The sequence below is a fragment of the Girardinichthys multiradiatus genome, chromosome 4 (assembly GCF_021462225.1).
Source record: "Girardinichthys multiradiatus isolate DD_20200921_A chromosome 4, DD_fGirMul_XY1, whole genome shotgun sequence".
NCBI lineage: Eukaryota > Metazoa > Chordata > Actinopteri > Cyprinodontiformes > Goodeidae > Girardinichthys > Girardinichthys multiradiatus.
Window position 1 is genome coordinate 28035353 of NC_061797.1, and position 18422 is coordinate 28053774.

The 18422-nt window shown below is 39.9% G+C and overlaps 1 protein-coding gene across 1 annotated transcript in view; it reads right to left on the bottom strand.

Annotated features, from left to right (window-relative positions):
* Positions 1–374: 374 nt before the first annotated feature.
* The window catches only part of zfhx3b (zinc finger homeobox 3b), a 104728-nt gene continuing 86680 nt past the window's right edge, over positions 375–18422 (bottom strand). Inside the window, exons 8-10 of the mRNA XM_047362496.1 lie at positions 14965–15088; positions 9063–14567; positions 375–7042 (exon numbers count right to left, since the gene is read on the bottom strand). Of these exons, the coding sequence (XP_047218452.1) occupies positions 5301–7042; positions 9063–14567; positions 14965–15088 (7371 nt within the window). The 3' untranslated portion in view covers positions 375–5300. The remainder of the gene's footprint in view (positions 7043–9062; positions 14568–14964; positions 15089–18422) is intronic.

Genomic DNA, 18422 nt, shown 5'->3' on the forward strand with positions numbered 1-18422 from the left:
AAAGGAAATGCATACATAGTCTTAATTGTGCTGGATTGACTGTTTTTTTTTTTTTTCTCAGTTCTTGAAAGGTTTTCCAGTTGCAACTGAAGAACATGAAATGACTCACTCTGTCTTTATAAATCCCTGCTTTATTTAGCCATGATAAATAAACTGATATTGCTAAGTCTGCTTTTTATAAGTCAGTGGATATCACTACAAAGCAACAAACATGTCTAATAAAATATAGAGCTTTTACATTTGAACAAGGTTAATTTCTCACCATTAAGGAGCTTAAGGACAAATGGAAAGGAAAAAGTATAATTAAACGTATAATCTACATACAGGAAGTGTTCAACACGCACAACACTCAAAAATGAGTCCAAACAGTGCAGTTTATGCTCATACTTTTTTAATGTATCACAATGAGCAAGAAACATACTTGATGAAATATTTTCAAAGGAGTATATTCAATTACCATCTACAATCAACTTAACTAGGACAACAAGGTTTTGTGACAAAAGTTTCTTTAAAAGTCTGAAGTTCCATGTGGTTGTATGTATGTTAGTTTCCATGTAATTTGGTACAGTCTGGAAATCTTCATATAATTACAGTAACAAAAAAAAACTAACAAGACTACAGTATAGAAAAGACATCAAGAACAACATTTTTGGTTTAACTTGCTCTTTTTTGTACATTGCAAGGCTGTTTTTTCTACCCTCAGATGGGCTGCCTGGAGCCACAGAGCCATGCTTATGAGGCTCAAAGGAGGAGTAATTAAAGGAAAGAAAAACTAAAAGCATAAAAAAACATTGTGGCACCAGAAGTCACAAAAGGAACAGACTGCTCCAGGTAACAGTTCATCTTTGAAGCTGGAGCAAATGGTTGTTTGGTTGTTAGTTTGGTTGGTAATTTTGGTTATTACGCTTTTTTCTAGTGTGTCTGCCTTTAAGAATGACAGCTCTGAGAACTCATCCCCTCTCTATGTTATTAATTTCCCTATTTAGATTATGTAACCAACACAGAGAGGGGTGAGTCGCCATTTCACTGGAGAGCTGTGCTTGTCAGCCAGAGACAAGCACAAGGAAATTAAACGGGTAGCAACACGAAGAGGAAGATATGAAGCAAGCATCTCTGTCCATCCTGTCCTGAAATCTGAAAAATGTCCATCAAAGAGCAGAAGTTGAGGCAGAGCTGGAGAAAGAAAAGAAAGGACGAAGGGGGGGAGGAGAAGGGGGTGGCTTAGAGGCAGCTGGAGCCACTTAATTTCAGTTTCATTTAACGATTTCCCTCTGTGTGTCACACAAGTCCATTGGTTCCAGAGTCCATTCCCATTACAGAGATGTCAGTAATCAAATAAGGAGGTGGTATTTAAAGCTGTTTTCGGCTCCCGTGCCCAGTTTTGGTGTGCCCACAGCCTCTCACGTACTCCTAACAAGGTCTCCAAAGCTTCCCAGAGTCCGTTTTACTCATTTTTATTCTTTCTTCATCAGCACAAAAAAGAAGAAAAAAAGATGTATTTAAATATATCTATATCTGTATACAGGTACATGTTTCACAGTGGGCAAAAAATGACCTCTACACCAAAATCTTGTCTTTGTCTCTCTCATGTAAGTGTCCTTTAAATGTATCCCAATGTTAATTTGCATATATTTTATTGTAACCACAATAAAATATACACTTGTAAGGGGCAGAAATTGACTCTTTTTGTCACAACTGCATAAAGCTTTGGCCACATTAACTTATTCAATCAAAGTTAAAAACTGCTCAGTGCTTCAGTTTCATTGTTCTCATTAAGAGCTGTTATGTTTTAGTTTGATTTGTTTATAATTTAATCACAATCCAGCCTTGTGGTTCTGTTTATTTGGTATGTAACACAAAAATAAAAAAGGCAAACAAGAAAAAAAGTCAAATTTATGCTGGCTCTTCTGATATACACACAGATTTACACAGGCACACAATAACACACCCATACTGGCATTAATCTATTGTGGATACTTCAACTTTGTGGTCCACAAGAGAGCCCGAATGATTACACTTTGAGTAAACAGAGAACAAACAATAACATTGAAACAGTGAATATAAAGAACATTTTCACACCATAAAGTGGCCAGTTCATGTATCTCTTTTTGTTTGTTTTCTCAATTTCAGCAATTCAAATTAAAGCTAGTGTTAATTTATGATTAAAAGTAATGTACAGAAATGAAAGCAAAATTCACTTAAAAGAAAATAACAATACAATACATATTTAACGATTTTTTTTAAAAGAAAAGAAAACATAGTTGAGACAGTAAACTGTATAATTTAAGATTTTTTTTTCAAAACAACAAGGTACACATTAACAGTATTCCAAAGAACTGGATTTGAGAATTTTCAAGCTTGCAGACCAGATCTACTGATTTAAACAGCACATGGTTTTAACACCAGATCACATTTCTCTGCCAGAAGTAGCACTTTAAAACACTCTAGAGATTGTGCATTGTATTTATTTGAGTGAATTTTGGCCAAAAGTTGCCCCCCCTCCCAGAAAAAAGAATTTTAAAGACACCTTGGTTTTGGTTTAGAAAATATCGAGTTTCACGTCATCAATGAGAAGATGTGGGCACCTACACACAACCATTTTCATTGCAGCAAAATTAATTAGATGACTTCTTTGGATATGAAAGCATCCGAAGTGTTTGAAAGCAAGGGACATCTTCAATAAAATAAAATAAACTTCCAACTCTTCTGCAGAAATAATGCTTTAGACTGAAGATGTCCCCAAAACACCTGTAATCTAAGAGTGGAAGTGGTACCCTGCACAAACATGAAACAAATCACTAGTAGACCTCATAGGAACGGGTGACAAGACCTCAGCAAAAAGCCATTAATTCCTTCTGAGACTAGGAGGAGGTTGAATGCCATTAATTGTAAAAAACAAAAACAAAAAAACAACAACTATGAGACACATCAGTACCAGATGTATTATATACATTTTTTGGTAGCCACTGTCACTTGCTTAACAAGTAAGCAACAACCTTGATTGGATGGAGGGATTTTCAGCCATGTTCCATGCCAGCACAAAATGACATTTAGAGGTCACTGTGTTCAGCAACCAATGATGCAAAAAATATACACAACAGTTTACAGTCATTTAAAAAAAATGAGAGAAAATAGATTGTGAAAATAAAAACAATCAAATGAAATTAGATTAATCAGTCCTTGCTTAAGAAAAATCCATAGTGATATTTGGAATGCACTGTTCTTTACAAACGTTATAGATTATTGGCTTAAAACATTGGTCTGTTCAAAAAGAAACTCTGCAAAATGTCCTTTGGAACATATATTCACAGTCTTCAAAGTTCCGTTTTTGCAACAAGAAAAAAAAGGTGTTGCAGAGGCAAGAAATTGGTTTATTGTTTGTTTTAGTTAAAGCTTAGCCAAAAGCAAAATGAGCATGCATCTAGGTATTAATTTTTTTCTTTTTTCTTTTTTCAAAAATCTACATTAGCAGCAAAACGTATGTCCTTGAAGACCAGACCTTATACATTTTCTTTAAAAAAAATGGACATTTAAATGTGACAAAAGTCAAACAAAGATCAATAACCTCTATCTTACAAACTGCAATGGCTCTGTAACGGTGCTACTCCACAATGCAAGGACAAGGGCCCTTTTTGGTTTTTGGTTATTTACGTAAAAAAGCTACCCGCTTGCTTGCGAACAAGCAGAAACGGCAACTTGGATACGTACTCCTTTACCTTTTAAAACTTTGTGTTCTTTCCTCAAAAAACGGCAACAAATTCTCAAGTATAAAGAAGCCTCTTTTCTCATCTTTATGCACCAATGGTGAAAGTGTTTACTCTTTGGATTTTCTTTTGTCTTAAAGCGTGAGAATTATTAGTAGTAATCTTTTTTCATTTATGAAAACAAAAAAGACAAAACAAAAAAATAAACACTGTAGTCACTCAACATGAAGAACAAAAGACCTGCTTTGTAGTATACATACTGTGTCTACAAACACAGGAAAAAAGAGAAAAGAAGTGCGAAGAGAGAACAAGAAGAGGGACAATTAGGAGTCAGACAATGATAAGTGCACAAAGTTAACACAAAAATTAAATTAAAATAAATCTCTCAGTATTTCACCCAGGATCATTTGGTTTGAACAATACCAACCATATCACAAAATTAAATAATTTTTTATCCTAAAGAGGATCCTGCCATGTCAAAAGGGGCTTCTGGGAGAATGTTTGACAAGAGTTTGAAAATAATACAGAAAATGTTTTTAGATAAATTACCTCTCAATAACCTAGACTAGGGGAATGACCAAGTCAACATCAAATGAAGTGTCTCAAAATTAGACAATACAAAAGTTAAATGTACACAAAGTTTTTTTTTCCAACCTACCAGACTGTTGAAATTCATTTCCAATGCAACAATCTACTTAACACCAAAAATGCTCGTATCTATCATAAATACAGAAGGTTTTACTCAATCTTTTAGCAAAACATTTTTTAATTGCCCATTGCTATGACTCAAATGCACTCCTTATCTGAATATAATGGGGATTCCTCACTTTAGGAGGATTTTAAAATTAGGATTAATAAATCATTAATCCTTTAAAATGCCCAGTAGAAATGCCTTATTAAATTTTAATTTAACATAAAACTTTGTTGTTAAATCAAGTTCAGGAAGGAAATAAATGTTCATCTTGTTGGAAAAAAAGTAAAACATGGATTTCTGTAACAGAAAAAAAAACATCTTTGAGCTGTTGACCTGAGAATAAAATAGACATTACATTATTCTTTTACTTTTGCAAGCCATTGGTATCTGAATGCTTAAGTAGCAAGAAAACTGAACTGAACAGACTATTCTCCCATACAGTACATACTGGCTTTTGTGACTGTGCTCTTAAGTAGAAAGTATTAAGTTGTTAACTTGCATTCCTTAAAAAAAACAGGCTATTGGGCCATTTGCCAACTTTGAGGCAGTCCATTACCATACAGTACACCATTCCTCCACCATTACATAAAATATAACAGCAGTGATCTTTGATCTTTTATGTCCTCACACCTTAGTATGCTTGGATTTCAATTGGGTTAAACATAAAGAAAATGAAGAAAATGAAAAATAAAAACCAGCATGTTGATATGGGAAAACAATCCACTAACATTTAAATTTTTGGTTACAAGCTTTGGAATTGCAGTTAGTCTTTACACATCTTTTTCAGAAACTGGTTTGTATACTTTAAATGTATTTTTAACATTGCTGCTTTTTATGATTTTTTGTGTTTTTTTGACATTTTCTTTGTATTTTTTAAATATTGTCCATCACTGAAAGCTCTTTTACAATCTGATGGAGTCTGTTCCTACACTAGCAAGGTTACTACTACAACTATTACTGTCTTTGACATAGCCAGGCTGCTGCAGCTCTTCTGCCGCCCTGCCCTGCCTATCTGCTGACTTCTGACTGCTGTCAGAGTCAGATTCGTCGGTAAAGACGTCTGTTGGTATCAAGGTCTGAACTCCTGAGGTGCTCAATGAACTTGAGGTAACCGTTGAGGGTGAGGACACTGGAGGAAAAGAAGAGGAAGAGGGACTAGCACTGGGCTTTCCAGCTGAAGCTCTGGAGAAGGGGGCCTGGGGCCAGGGTTTGCTGGCAGCTGCGGTTTTGAGTTGGGCCTTAGTGGAGGAGCATAGGGAAGTAGAGACAGCAGAGGATGGCATGGTGGCTGATGTTGTTGGCAGGGGAGATGGGCTGCTGATGGGATGAGTGGCAGACTGCGAGGTAGATGCGGTGTTAGGACTGGGGAAGCAGGCTGAAGAGTGAGGTAATAAACTAGTAGCGTGCTCTTTGGCATTTCTGACTGACCGCTTGATTGTTCTGTGTTTGTGCAATGCCGATTCCAGGTGTTGACTGAGTGCTTTCTCCCCATCCAACATGGTGTCACAAGCCAGGCAGTCATAGAGACTTCTGCCCCCTACACCTATGCCACCAGGGACACGCAGCAACACCTCTTGCAGATTTGCCACAGATTGACCAAAGAAACAGTTAGATTTAATGTGGGTAATAGCCGCTTCTTCCTTGGTGAAAACAGCTTGACACTTGCGACAGGCAAGTTTACTTTGCACCTTGGGGACAATGTACTGGTCTAGATGAAGGTCCAGAGCCTTTTCATCTATCTCGTTCTGCTCAGAAGATACTTTGTTATGGGAGGACGACGACGACGAAGAGGAGGATATGGGGGTTTCACTGTGGCAGTTGCTCTTTTGCTCCTCTGTTTTGACTGAATCTTTGGCAGACTCTTTGCGATTCCCTAAATTTTGAGTAGGAACTCCAGTTTGGCTTACCTTGGGTTGCTGGATCTGCTGAAGCTGCCGCTGCTGCTGCTGTAGTGCCTCCTGTAAGCTTTGCTGATATTGCTGGTAATGCTGCAATAGTGACCCTGGAGAAAGGCCCATGAGTGCTTGTGACAATGCTGGGTTATAAGGGAAGAGACTTTCCATGCCATACATTGGTTGCAGATAGCCCCCTTGGAGGGCCCCAGGGATCTGTGGGGTGTAATATGGAGAAAAGCCTGGCATGAAGTAGGGTAAAAACTGGTTTGTAAGAAGGGCTGTGGGGTCTGATGCCAAAGCAGCCTGCAGAGCTTGAAGCTGGGCAGGATCTACCACATACTCCATACCAGGTGTTGGCATAGAGGTGGCAGGAACAGCTGTGTCTGCTTTCTCCTTTTTGGCACTGGCAGCAGAAGTGGAAGGGGCTGGAGTGCTTCCAGCTGAAGATGGGGTTGAGGGTTTTTCTGTCTTTTCCTTGGTTTTCTCCTTCTCCTTCTCTCTTAAACTTTCAACATCACGTTCCTTGTGGTGTCCAGATCGCAAGCCTGACGGGGTAGTTGAGGAAGTGGAGCTGGATGTAGGGGTGGAGTTTGAGTGGGAAGCAGATGCATTGGTCTGGGCAGGGTTAGATGCAGCAAGAGATGCTGAAGAGGGTGGTTTATTAGGCAATCCAGAAGTGGGCAGGCTTGGTGAGGGAACACTGGCACCCGGCATGTTCAGGAGGTTTGGAGGTTTTGGAGAAGTTAAAGCTGAAAGTTTGTCAAAGAAAACCAGAATTGTTAGACTCACTAGAAAAACCATGAACAGTTGTAAAGAACAAAAATAGGCTCTTTAATTAAACATACATATGAAAAGAAAGAATATTGCAAATACAGGTCCTTCTGAAAATATTAGCAAATTTTGATGAAGTTCATTATTTTCCATAATGTAATGATAAAAATTTAACATTCATATATTTTAGATTCATTTCACACTAACTGAAAAATTTAAGGTCTTTTATTGTCTTAATACAGCTCATGAAAACTCCAAATTTCTATCTCACAAAATTAGCATATCATTAAAAGGGTCTCTAAACGAGCTATGAACCTAATCATCTGAATCAACGAGTTAACTCTAAACACCTGCAAAAGATTCCTGAGGCCTTTAAAACTCCCAGCCTGGTTCATCACTCAAAACCCCAATCATGGGTAAGACTGCCGACCTGACTGCTGTCCAGAAGGCCACTATTGACACCCTCAAGCAAGAGGGTAAGACACAGAAAGAAATTTCTGAACGAATAGGCTGTTCCCAGAGTGCTGTATCAAGGCACCTCAGTGGGAAGTCTGTGGGAAGGAAAAAGTGTGGCAGAAAACGCTGCACAATGAGAAGAGGTGACCGGACCCTGAGGAAGATTGTGGAGAAGGGCCGATTCCAGACCTTGGGGGACCTGCGGAAGCAGTGGACTGAGTCTGGAGTAGAAACATCCAGAGCCACCGTGCACAGGCGTGTGCAGGAAATGGGCTACAGGTGCCGCATTCCCCAGGTCAAGCCACTTTTGAACCAGAAACAGCGGCAGAAGCGCCTGACCTGGGCTACAGAGAAGCAGCACTGGACTGTTGCTCAGTGGTCCAAAGTACTTTTTTCGGATGAAAGCTAATTCTGCATGTCCTTCGGAAATCAAGGTGCCAGAGTCTGGAGGAAGACTGGGGAGAAGGAAATGCCAAAATGCCAGAAGTCCAGTGTCAAGTACCCACAGTCAGTGATGGTCTGGGGTGCCGTGTCATCTGCTGGCGTTGGTCCACTGTGTTTTATCAAGGGCAGGGTCAATGCAGCTAGCTATCAGGAGATTTTGGAGCACTTCATGCTTCCATCTGCTGAAAAGCTTTATGGAGATGAAGATTTCATTTTTCAGCACGACCTGGCACCTGCTCACAGTGCCAAAACCACTGGTAAATGGTTTACTGACCATGGTATCACTGTGCTCAATTGGCCTGCCAACTCTCCTGACCTGAACCCCATAGAGAATCTGTGGGATATTGTGAAGAGAACGTTGAGAGACTCAAGACCCAACACTCTGGATGAGCTAAAGGCCGCTATCGAAGCATCCTGGGCCTCCATAAGACCTCAGCAGTGCCACAGGCTGATTGCCTCCATGCCACGCCGCATTGAAGCAGTCATTTCTGCCAAAGGATTCCCGACCAAGTATTGAGTGCATAACTGAACATGATTATTTGAAGGTTGACGTTTTTTGTATTAAAAACACTTTTCTTTTATTGGCCGGATGAAATATGCTAGTTTTGTGAGATAGGAATTTTGGGTTTTCATGAGCTGTATGCCAAAATCATCCGTATTAAGACAATAAAAGACCTGAAATATTTCAGTTAGTGTGCAATGAATCTAAAATATATGAGTGTTAAATTTTCATCATGACATTATGGAAAATAATGAACTTTATCACAATATGCTAATATTATGAGAAGGACCTGTATATGCATGGCAATGGCTCATGTCATTTTCATAAATTAAAGTTAGTCATGCTAAACCAATCTCTTGTAACATTTTTAGAAGGGACAAACAATAGTTTTAACTACTAAAGTATGTCAAGAACAGCAAAAGGCCAATATGTAAAAAGACTTTACACTATGTTTGTTTAGTGTGTCAATTCCTGTGATTGGTGGAAGGGCAAGATACATTTGATAGCTTTTCTAGAGTTCTATGAATATTTTAGATTAACGTTTCATGTACAACATATGAATTCTGTGACTCAGTCAGTTTGAAATAATGACATACCTGAATTGGATGAGTTAAAGCTGGATAGAGAAGGGCTACCAACCCCTGGCAAAAGCACAGGTGGGATGCCTTGCAGATTTGGATAGGCTGACTGGAGATTCAGAGCCTGCATTGCGGGGTTATCAAACATCCCCTGCTGCTGCATGGCCTGCTGTTGTGCCAGACCCAAAACTTCATTGGCCTTCTTAATGCGATCCATCTCTTGCTGGGCCATTAGCTGGCGAACAGTAGCTGGATCAAAATATTCCTTTTCCTTATCGATCTGGCTGCCAATGGTATCCTTTACCTTAAATATGTGCTGCTGGGAGAATATATGATCACGAACTGAAAGGCGAGCACTGTACTTAACGGCACACAATGTGCATTCAGTCTTCGGCCCTTCATAAGATGTCTGGTTTATTCCAAAGTGCTTAGCCATGTTGAGTTTGGCCTTTTTTTCCTTGGCACGAGCGTTTTGAAACCACACTTGAACCACTCTTTTTGGAAGTCCAATGTCATTGCCAAGTACCTCGCACTCCAGCATAGTGGGTGTCCTGTAGTCATTAAAGCAAGACTTCAACACTTTTAGTTGGAGGTTAGTCATCTGGGTCCGGAAGCGCTTTTGGCCTGGTCTGTCTCCACTGTCAATGCTCCTGGTACCTGAGGCTCCAGGACTTGGTGAGCAAGGGTCAGCAAGGCTGGATGTCTCACTGTGGTCAATCATATGTTCGTTCTCATAGTCCTTAGCATAATAGCTTGTTGCCGGGCTTACTAGCCCTGATGACATTTGGTCATCATTTTCGAGCAAAGTGGTGGTACCTCCAGACTTGGATAGGTAATCACCACTATTTTGGCTGGGCTTTGCATCAGCACTGTCATTGTCTGCATTGGCCTCATCCCCAGTAGTTGTGTCTGTGATTGCTGTATTCACAGAGGAACAGTCATCATTATCCAGTTTGTTTTGATCAAAGCTAAGGTTCACAGAGGACATTGTTGCACTCTCAAAATCTTCAATTCCTTCAACTTTGATGGATGAAGGGCTCAGCAGACCCCTGGGAGAAAGATCCATGCTTTTGTTAACAGGAGACATGGAGGAGCTTTGTCCATCACTGTTCACTGTTGTGGCTAGTTGGGAGTAGCCTGATGTATCCATAACATCCATTTTGATTTGCATACTCTCCTGCTCAGGTAACAAACCAGTGAGAGTTAAATTGTATCCTGCGCGTTTGGCTTCATGCCAATGACGAGATCTAATGTGTGCTTCAAGGGCCGTTTTTGCTTTGAAAAGAGCTCGACAAAAGGGGCACCTACGATGAGCTTGTGCTGGTCCTACGGCCCTAAACTGGCCTTTTCTCTCTCTAGCCCTGGTATTTTGGAACCACACTTGCACTACTCTCTTTTTTAATCCCACCTCATGAGCAATGTGGTCAAGCATTTTACGAGTGGGGTTTGAATCTAGTAAATACTTCTGATAAAGAATCTCTAGTTGCTCAGGTGTAATGGTGGTTCTGAGCCGCTTGTCTCTCTGTGGTTCCTCTCCACTATTAGCACTGTCATTCTCTCCAGGGCTTGTGCTAGCCTTTTCTTCCAGCTTCCTTTTCAGGGAGTTCATGGTGGAGGTTGGGGTAGATGGAGAGGTGGCAGAACTGCTGGGTATCTGAGGCATTGCACCAGAGAGAAGCTGGGTTGCCAGGAGAGGATTGCTGGGATCAAACAGCATAAAAGGCATGTCGATTGGACGGTCAAGGAATTGAGGATGGATGAACTGATTTTGCACAGAGAGAAAGTGCAGTTGCTGGTGTTCCTGCCAGTGCTCAAATGAGGGAAAGCCAATCTTGCACTGTTCACACTGGTATGCGATCATCTGCTGTGCCAGCTGCTGTGTGGCTGAGGACAGGTGTGGATTTAGCCCCAAGTGGGAGCTTTGTGATGATGACTGGGTTGTCTGAGAAGATGAGGGACCACACTGCTGATGTTGATGAGACAATGATGAATGCTTGACAGTCTTAGAAACATTGTGGATCTTTTCATCTCTCTGAGATCTATTGAGTTGGGGTTCAGCCTGGTTTTGGAGCACAATTTCTTGCTTTATACAGGTTTGGGTTTCACGTGGATCAGTAGAAAGTTCTGGCAACTGCTTAGGCTTCTCATCATAGAGGTTTGAGGTGGTTGCTGGTGATGCTTCCTCTTTCTCAGATGAGAGTTGTGAAAATGCTGATGTTGACGGAGGAAGAGGGCAAAGACTTGAAGAGGAGGGCATTGGTGTGTGACAGGAAGACCCAGAGGGAGTATAGCTGTCATGGAAAAAATCCAATGAATCCTCATTCTGGCTGTCATACTGCCCATCCTCATCTTCATCTTTATAACACAGCTTCTTTTGGTGTTTTATCAGGTCAAATATACGCTGGAAAACCAGACTGCATTTCTTGCATTGGTAGTTCAGATTTGATGTACGGATATATCGGTCATTTGACAGTTCTCGCCTTTCTCCATCTTTTCCCCCATCACCCTGGTTTTCATAATTCTTTCTTGCCTTTTGTCGAGCATTTTGGAACCACACAACAATAACACGAGTCGGTAGGCTTAAAAGGTTGGAGAGCTGTTCAAATTCATCATCTTTAGGATAAGCATTTGCATCAAAAAAGTCCTGTAGGACTCTTAGCTGGTAGTCTGTAAACCGGGTCCTGGATGATCTCTTACTTCCATAGAATTCATGTTTCTGAGGTTCAGGGGAAGGAGGTTTAGAATCAATTTTTGTTTCCTCTAAAGTTGTTGTTGGAGGATTATTGAAATTGTAAGGAGAGTCTTTGTTGCGCTGACGTTCTTTAAAGAGTGTATTTCTGAACCAGTGCTTTATTACTTTTTGTGGCAGCCCAGACTTGTCAGCCATCTCTTTAATTTGTTCTTCATTTGGTGAGTTGTTTATATCAAAGTACTGTCGCAGTACCCTAAGCTGGTCATCAGTGATGCGTGTCCGTGGCCTCTTGTTTTGTTGCTGTAGCATGGCAGGTGTAAGCTGTTGCTGATACAGTTGGGCCAAATCTGATGCCAAGCTTGGCTCGACAGAAGGTAATTGAGGAGGCAACTGAGTGGGCAAGGACTGCAGAGACATGGGCTGCATCATAAGTGGAGAGAACAAGGGTAAATCCATTGGCATGGGTATTTGTGTCATTGTAACTGGAGGCTGTGGAGGAGGTACAGTGGGAGGAGTAAGTGAGGATGTAGAGACTGGAATATTTGGTGTTGGAGCTCTTTGGGGTGGAGCAGGAGGTGGAGGTGGAGGAGGAGGTGGTGGTGGGGGAGCAGGAGTAGCTTCTGGTGTTGGAGGTCGTAATGGATATAGTTTATCATAATTCTCTCTGTATTCCTTAGCAAATCTCTCCAAGGATCTAAAAGGGAAAAAAGCCTGGTGGATATGCTCCTGGTGACTCTTTAAAATCAGTATGTTTGAAAACAGTTTGCCACATGCTTCACATTCCAGTTTCTCTAATCCCTCTATCGGGTCTACAACCTTGATTATTCCACCTGGACCACTTGAACTTGTTGGTCCACTTGTCTTTTTCTGAGCTTTCTGTTTATTTTCATTGTATTGAATAACTAATTCAAATCCAAAGTTTTCCAGCAAGGCTTTAGTTGCATTTCCTCGAGCATCTGAAGCAATCCTGGGTGGAAGCAAGCCAGTATCTTGGGTAATATTTAGTGAAATGTTCTGAACGTCCTTCTTTTCTTTTGGTTTAATTTCAGTGGAATCTTTGTTTATATTGTCCTCAATTTTTTCAGTTGCATTTTTCTCCTTTTGTATTTCTTTGTCTTTTTCATCTTTGGAGGAGGAATGTTTCTGCTTTTTTTCATGCTGCTGAAGAAGAGTTGCACTCTGCTGTAGCAAAGCCATCTGGCCTTGAACGTGTGAGTGAGCTTGTTGGTGCTGCTGCTGTTGGTGCTGCTGCTGAAGGTGGTGATGCATTAATTGCTGCTGCAAGCAACTCTGCTGGGCCTGTTGGGCAGAGTTTTTTAAATCTTCTTGCAGGGTAGAAGCTGCGGATCCTGCTAGGCTGAGTACAGAGTTGCTGATGTTGAGATCTGGATTAAGTTGAAATTCTGCTCCAGGGATGTAGAAAGGGAACAGTAATTGCTGCTGCTGCAGTGGTAGAAGTGCATCAGTTGTCACTGGGAAGTGCTGCAGAAGTGCTGGATTGAATAGCTGTGATTGTAAAATAGCAGCCTGCTGTTGAAGCTCCTGCTGAAGTTGGGCTTGAGCCTGCGCTTGTGCCTGAGCCAGTTGCTGTTGTTGCTGAAGCTGCTGTTGTTGCCCCCTTGCAGAGAGAATCTCTGTATATTTTGACTTTTTTACTTCATGGTTCTCAGATGACGAAGAATGGCAGCTCGTTGAAGAATTTCCCAAACTTTCAATGCTATGAGTCTGGTTCATGTGATTTCCTCCATGAACACTGTGAGCTGCCTGAGATCCAGAAGAACTGTGGTTTGCTGAGCTAGAAGTTGAGTTACTAGCTGGGTTTGGACTAGTTGTTGAAGTGCTCATGCTGGACCCTCCGCTAATTAGACCAGTAGCACTTGCAGAGCTAGTGATCCCTCCAGCTGCTTCAAGTTTGGCTGCCCTAGCTTTGGTCTGGTGTAAAACAGAGCGCATGTGAATTTCCAGAGTTGAACTCTGGCTATATGCCACATTACAAGTGCTGCACTTAAATGGCTTATTATCAGGACTGCTGGTAGGCTCAGGTTGACCAGTAGTAGATTCTTGAAGAGCTCTTTTTACCTTGTGCAAGTGGGAAACAGAGTTATAATGGACCACCAGAATGTTCTTCTGTGTAAAAGACTCTTTGCATACAGTACACTTGAATGGACGAGATGGATCCAAAAACTTCTCCATTGTAAAGTTGGGGCCCTTTCTGAATGGTAGTGCACGTTTGGGCTCAGATCCAGAATCTTCTTGTAGTGATCCAGAATCACTGCCAGTTGGACTTTGTTTTTCCTCGGGGTCACTGTCATCTCCCTCTTTGTCATCTTCTTCCAGACTTCCTTGCTCCTCATTAAGAGCTATATCACCCACTGCCATAATGTCACCATTCATCAATAATCCTCCATAAAGTTGCTGGATATCAGCTTCACTCAGCTCCAAGTGGCTGGTTTCTAAGTGTTTCTTCAATGCTTGTAGAGTTCTGAAGCTCCGCTGACACAGGCAGCACATGGTAGCTGCTCTGATCACATGGTATTGTGAATGAAGTTGCAGTTTTTCCACAGTCTTGAAAGCCAAACTGCACTGGTTACATCTGTACTTGTAGACATGGCGATCAGAAACTGGCAACTGGGGCCTTTTGTTGTGAACTTCATTGAAGTGCATTTGGAGAGAGTTGGAGGATTTAAACACTTGACTGCAGCCTTTCTTCCAGCACAGAAATCCCGTGGCATCTTCCTTTTCTGACTGCTGATCTTCTGAAGGTGACTTGCGAGATTCAGCTATGTCTGTGGTGAGGGACACCCCTTTCTCTGGATCAGCATCGATGGCATCTGTAAATAAATCAACAAAAATAACTTTTCAAATGAACATCAACATTTGCAGTTATTTTCCAATTAAGTCAAGTAATGGAGTAAAATACTTTCATTGTGCTTCCACTGGCAGGAATGTGTACAAAAAGATCAACCTTGTGATTAATTACAGGGTGTTAAAATACCAGTCATTCATCCAGTTGTCCCTCAGTGTATTAAATGCATTTAATACACTGAGGGAGAGAAAACTGTAGTGCCTCAAATAGGTTCAGTTCTTTCTATATAATTTTATATCTTTTGTATACTCAATTCTTATCAAAGCAAATGACATGCAACTTAAAACCTCCATGGGTGGTATTGCAGCAAATATTTATACTATGTAGAATAAAAGTAGTATTTTCAATACTCAGATACTAACCAGTCTGCTTTTTTGTATCCTCAGAGTTGGAGTTGGCTATAGCAAGTGGGGTGCTCTGGGACTCTTTGTCTGGACTAGGCACAGGTATGAACATGCTTGCTGGTAGTACCTCAGTGGCTGTCACCTGTAAACACAAATCACAAAAGTGTTAAAAATCTATAGTGAACATGTATGCTAATCTTATAGGCCAGATAAAAAAAAAAAAAAAAAAAAAACAGCAACATCACCTTTAAAGGGCAAATATCATCAGATTTCAGAGCCATAACACCTATAAATATGTATATAAGTATGAAACATAAATAAATAATAATTAGGCCCCCATTATTATTATTATTTTGGGAGGAAAATTTCTTGATAAACAAGAGATCATTTGTACAGATACATAAAAAAAAGATGTGTGGCTTCAGCTTTTGCCTGTAAGCATACATTTTCTTAAGTAGGAAAATGTTTTCTTTTACTGAGTTTTTTCTTTTTTATTTCTCCATTGTAGACATCTGCTGATGTCTGCAGGTTGTGTTAAACCACTATTCGTGCTTAGCTAAATATTTAGCAACAGCTGTGACTCTTTCTTCTGTGTGTCTGAGCAAATGAAGGAGAGTGACTGCAGATACAGTTTGATAGTATATCAATATTTTAAGTGTTCTTCCATCCAACACATGCAGCATTAGATAGGCTTTTTAGGGCCTAACAAGTGTAGATAAACTGTAGACTGATTTATAGAGTTTTAATGGCAAGACAAACAGTGTTCTTAGAATTATATTTTGCCAGCTACATTACTGTAGTGCAGTAAAGTGAAATTTAGTTGTATAAAGCAGGCTATTCTGCTGGCATAGGTGTTAGGATGAGGTTGCTGAAGAATGAGAGAACTGGGCCAAAATGTAAACATTTACATGAATTCTGCCGGAATTTCAGTGTTTTGAATGACAGTTTTAGTCATAAACAGCCACTTGCCACTGTGTTGAATTTCAGGTAGAATGGGCTCTCAACAAAGATGTAAGTTACTCAATAGGCTGTTGGTTTGTACTGATCTCAGATAATGTTTCTCCTTACTTACTACTCCTCATTTAACTGCCATAAAAACTTAAATTTATGAACTCAAATTTGATCTGAGGCTTTACTGTCACTACTTCCTGGCTTGGATGGACTTCGTGTTATCCTCTGATGGCCACATTTGGCATTACAAACATAATGTCATCACTTCCAGCAGCATTCTTGACTGTTTTGTGCTTGTTTGTTTTCTTTCACTGCTTTTGTTGTTGTTATTTTACATCTTCCATAACTATATGAGCTTCAAGCCTAAACATAATTGTATAAAATGGCTAAAACCCAAACAGCAATTAATTTCATAAAAGAAAACAAATATTTTATTTATACAAGAAACCTGAAAACAATTGTTTCATTAGGTGATATGGTCAAAGAGTGGAGAATCCCAAGGTCACTTTCAATTCAGAATGCCTAATTGGCAAACATAGTTCAAAATGGCTATCATCCAGCCACATTGAGAATTAATAAGGCCCAATTATTTTCATCACCCCTATCTAATGCAGACGGAAAATGAGACCTGGAATGAAGGAGGGAAGTCTAAAGGAGGTAATGTATTTTATATATATATTAGAGACACAAACAAGGAAAAAATAAAAGCGAAGGTGGAAGTGCAAAGACAACAAATGAATTAAGAGAGAGTAAACGCATCAGCATGCACACTTGGCAAGAAATAAAAGTCACCTATCTCAGAATTAATTAGGGTATTCTACGAAGACATGTGAAAGGGATGAAGTACATTTCCATCTGCAATCACTGGCTGTAAAAAGGTTCTGGCTTTAATGTGTGTTATATTACCTCTGTTCTATCTTCTCTTGTAGTGCTTCAGTACATTACTACCTCTATAAAAGAAATAAATATTGCTATATACCATACTAATGTGCTTGGCATTTACTTTCTAGATAGGGGATGAAGATGGCTAGGCAGCAGAGAGAGAAAAGTTTTACATGGTGATTGTTCAATGTGTTACTAAGCCTAAGAGCATAGAAGAGAACAAAGATTGTCTAATTGCCAGCAATTTGTCATTTTTGATTGACTATTGCACCCTGGTGTGTTTTAAACAAAATAAGACATGTTTTGTTTTGAAAGAGAACATGAACAAAAATAAATTTAGATTAAGGGTCGCTGATGTCTCAAGTCACAAAAAAAAACTACAAATTGAGTATTTCTTTTGATTTTGAAAGTCATTATGGTCAATTCTATAGATCTAATGAATAGGTAGCGAATCACATCTCAATTTCTTTTAGAAAGGTTCACAAAGTTGCTCTGTCATTCATTATGTATTAGTTGTGTCATGAAAAATTCTAATAATAAGGCTTTGTTTTGACCAGCACACATCCAATCACAGAAATGGCAATACATGTCAGTGAGGTAACAAGTGATCTAAGAACAAGAAAACCTGCTCATCCTGATATGATTAAAAAAGGCAAAAATGCTTTACTAGTTTTACCTCTCCAATTCAATGTACTTACAGGAGAGCTTCAAAAGCTACAATGAAGTTGAACACATAAAAATAAAGAAAAGGAGTGAAAACGGTCTCTTAAAAAACCTTATTATTTTCTACAAGCCCATGGGCTTGGTTAAAGCTATTTTACAATTATCGTCACTGTTTGTACTTGGACAAACGGGCAGACATTTTGGGAATCTAGAGCAGTGAATGCATGGTGTACAAATGTCCTCAAAGGTTAGCATTCACTGCAGGCTGAGGATAAGAGCAAGTTACTTATCATCTTGAGATTACGGAATCATTCCACTGGTCCTTAACCTGACCCAAAACTAGTGAAATTGCTTGTTGCAATGTGTGCAACCTCTGCAGCAATTCCAAGCTGATACCACATAGCAAAATGTTGACATGCTTTTTAGTGGATCTAGTAGAGAATGTGAAATACTTTTGAGATAACTCTATAGGTCAAAAGATGGTGCGATTTGAAGGATTGAATTTGCTGGTTCAGATGCTGATCTTGCCCGTTGTGGCATTAGATGGTCATGACAGGGGAAATTAAATTACTACATCCCTATGTTACAGTTTAGGTCAGAAACATTCAACCATTTTATGCTTACAGTCCACATGATTCAGAGGAAGCCACCAGATTATCAAATAATCTTTTATCTAAAGATATGGTCATATAATATACACTTTATTGCTGAAAGTATTTGGTCACACCATCAAATCAATGAATTGTGGTGTTACATCACTTCCAAAAGTTTGCTGTGGGGAAGCTTGATTGGCCTGCAAAGAACCCTGACCTCAACCTTCTTAAACACCTTTGGAATGACTTAGAGCAGAGGCTGCAATTTTGGTTATCTCATCTAACTATGAACACACTCCTAAACCTTGAGGAAGATGTTTACAGACTAGGTAAAGTTGCAATTGCTGGCAACGGTGGGTCCATCAACAAATTGGACCTTATAGATTA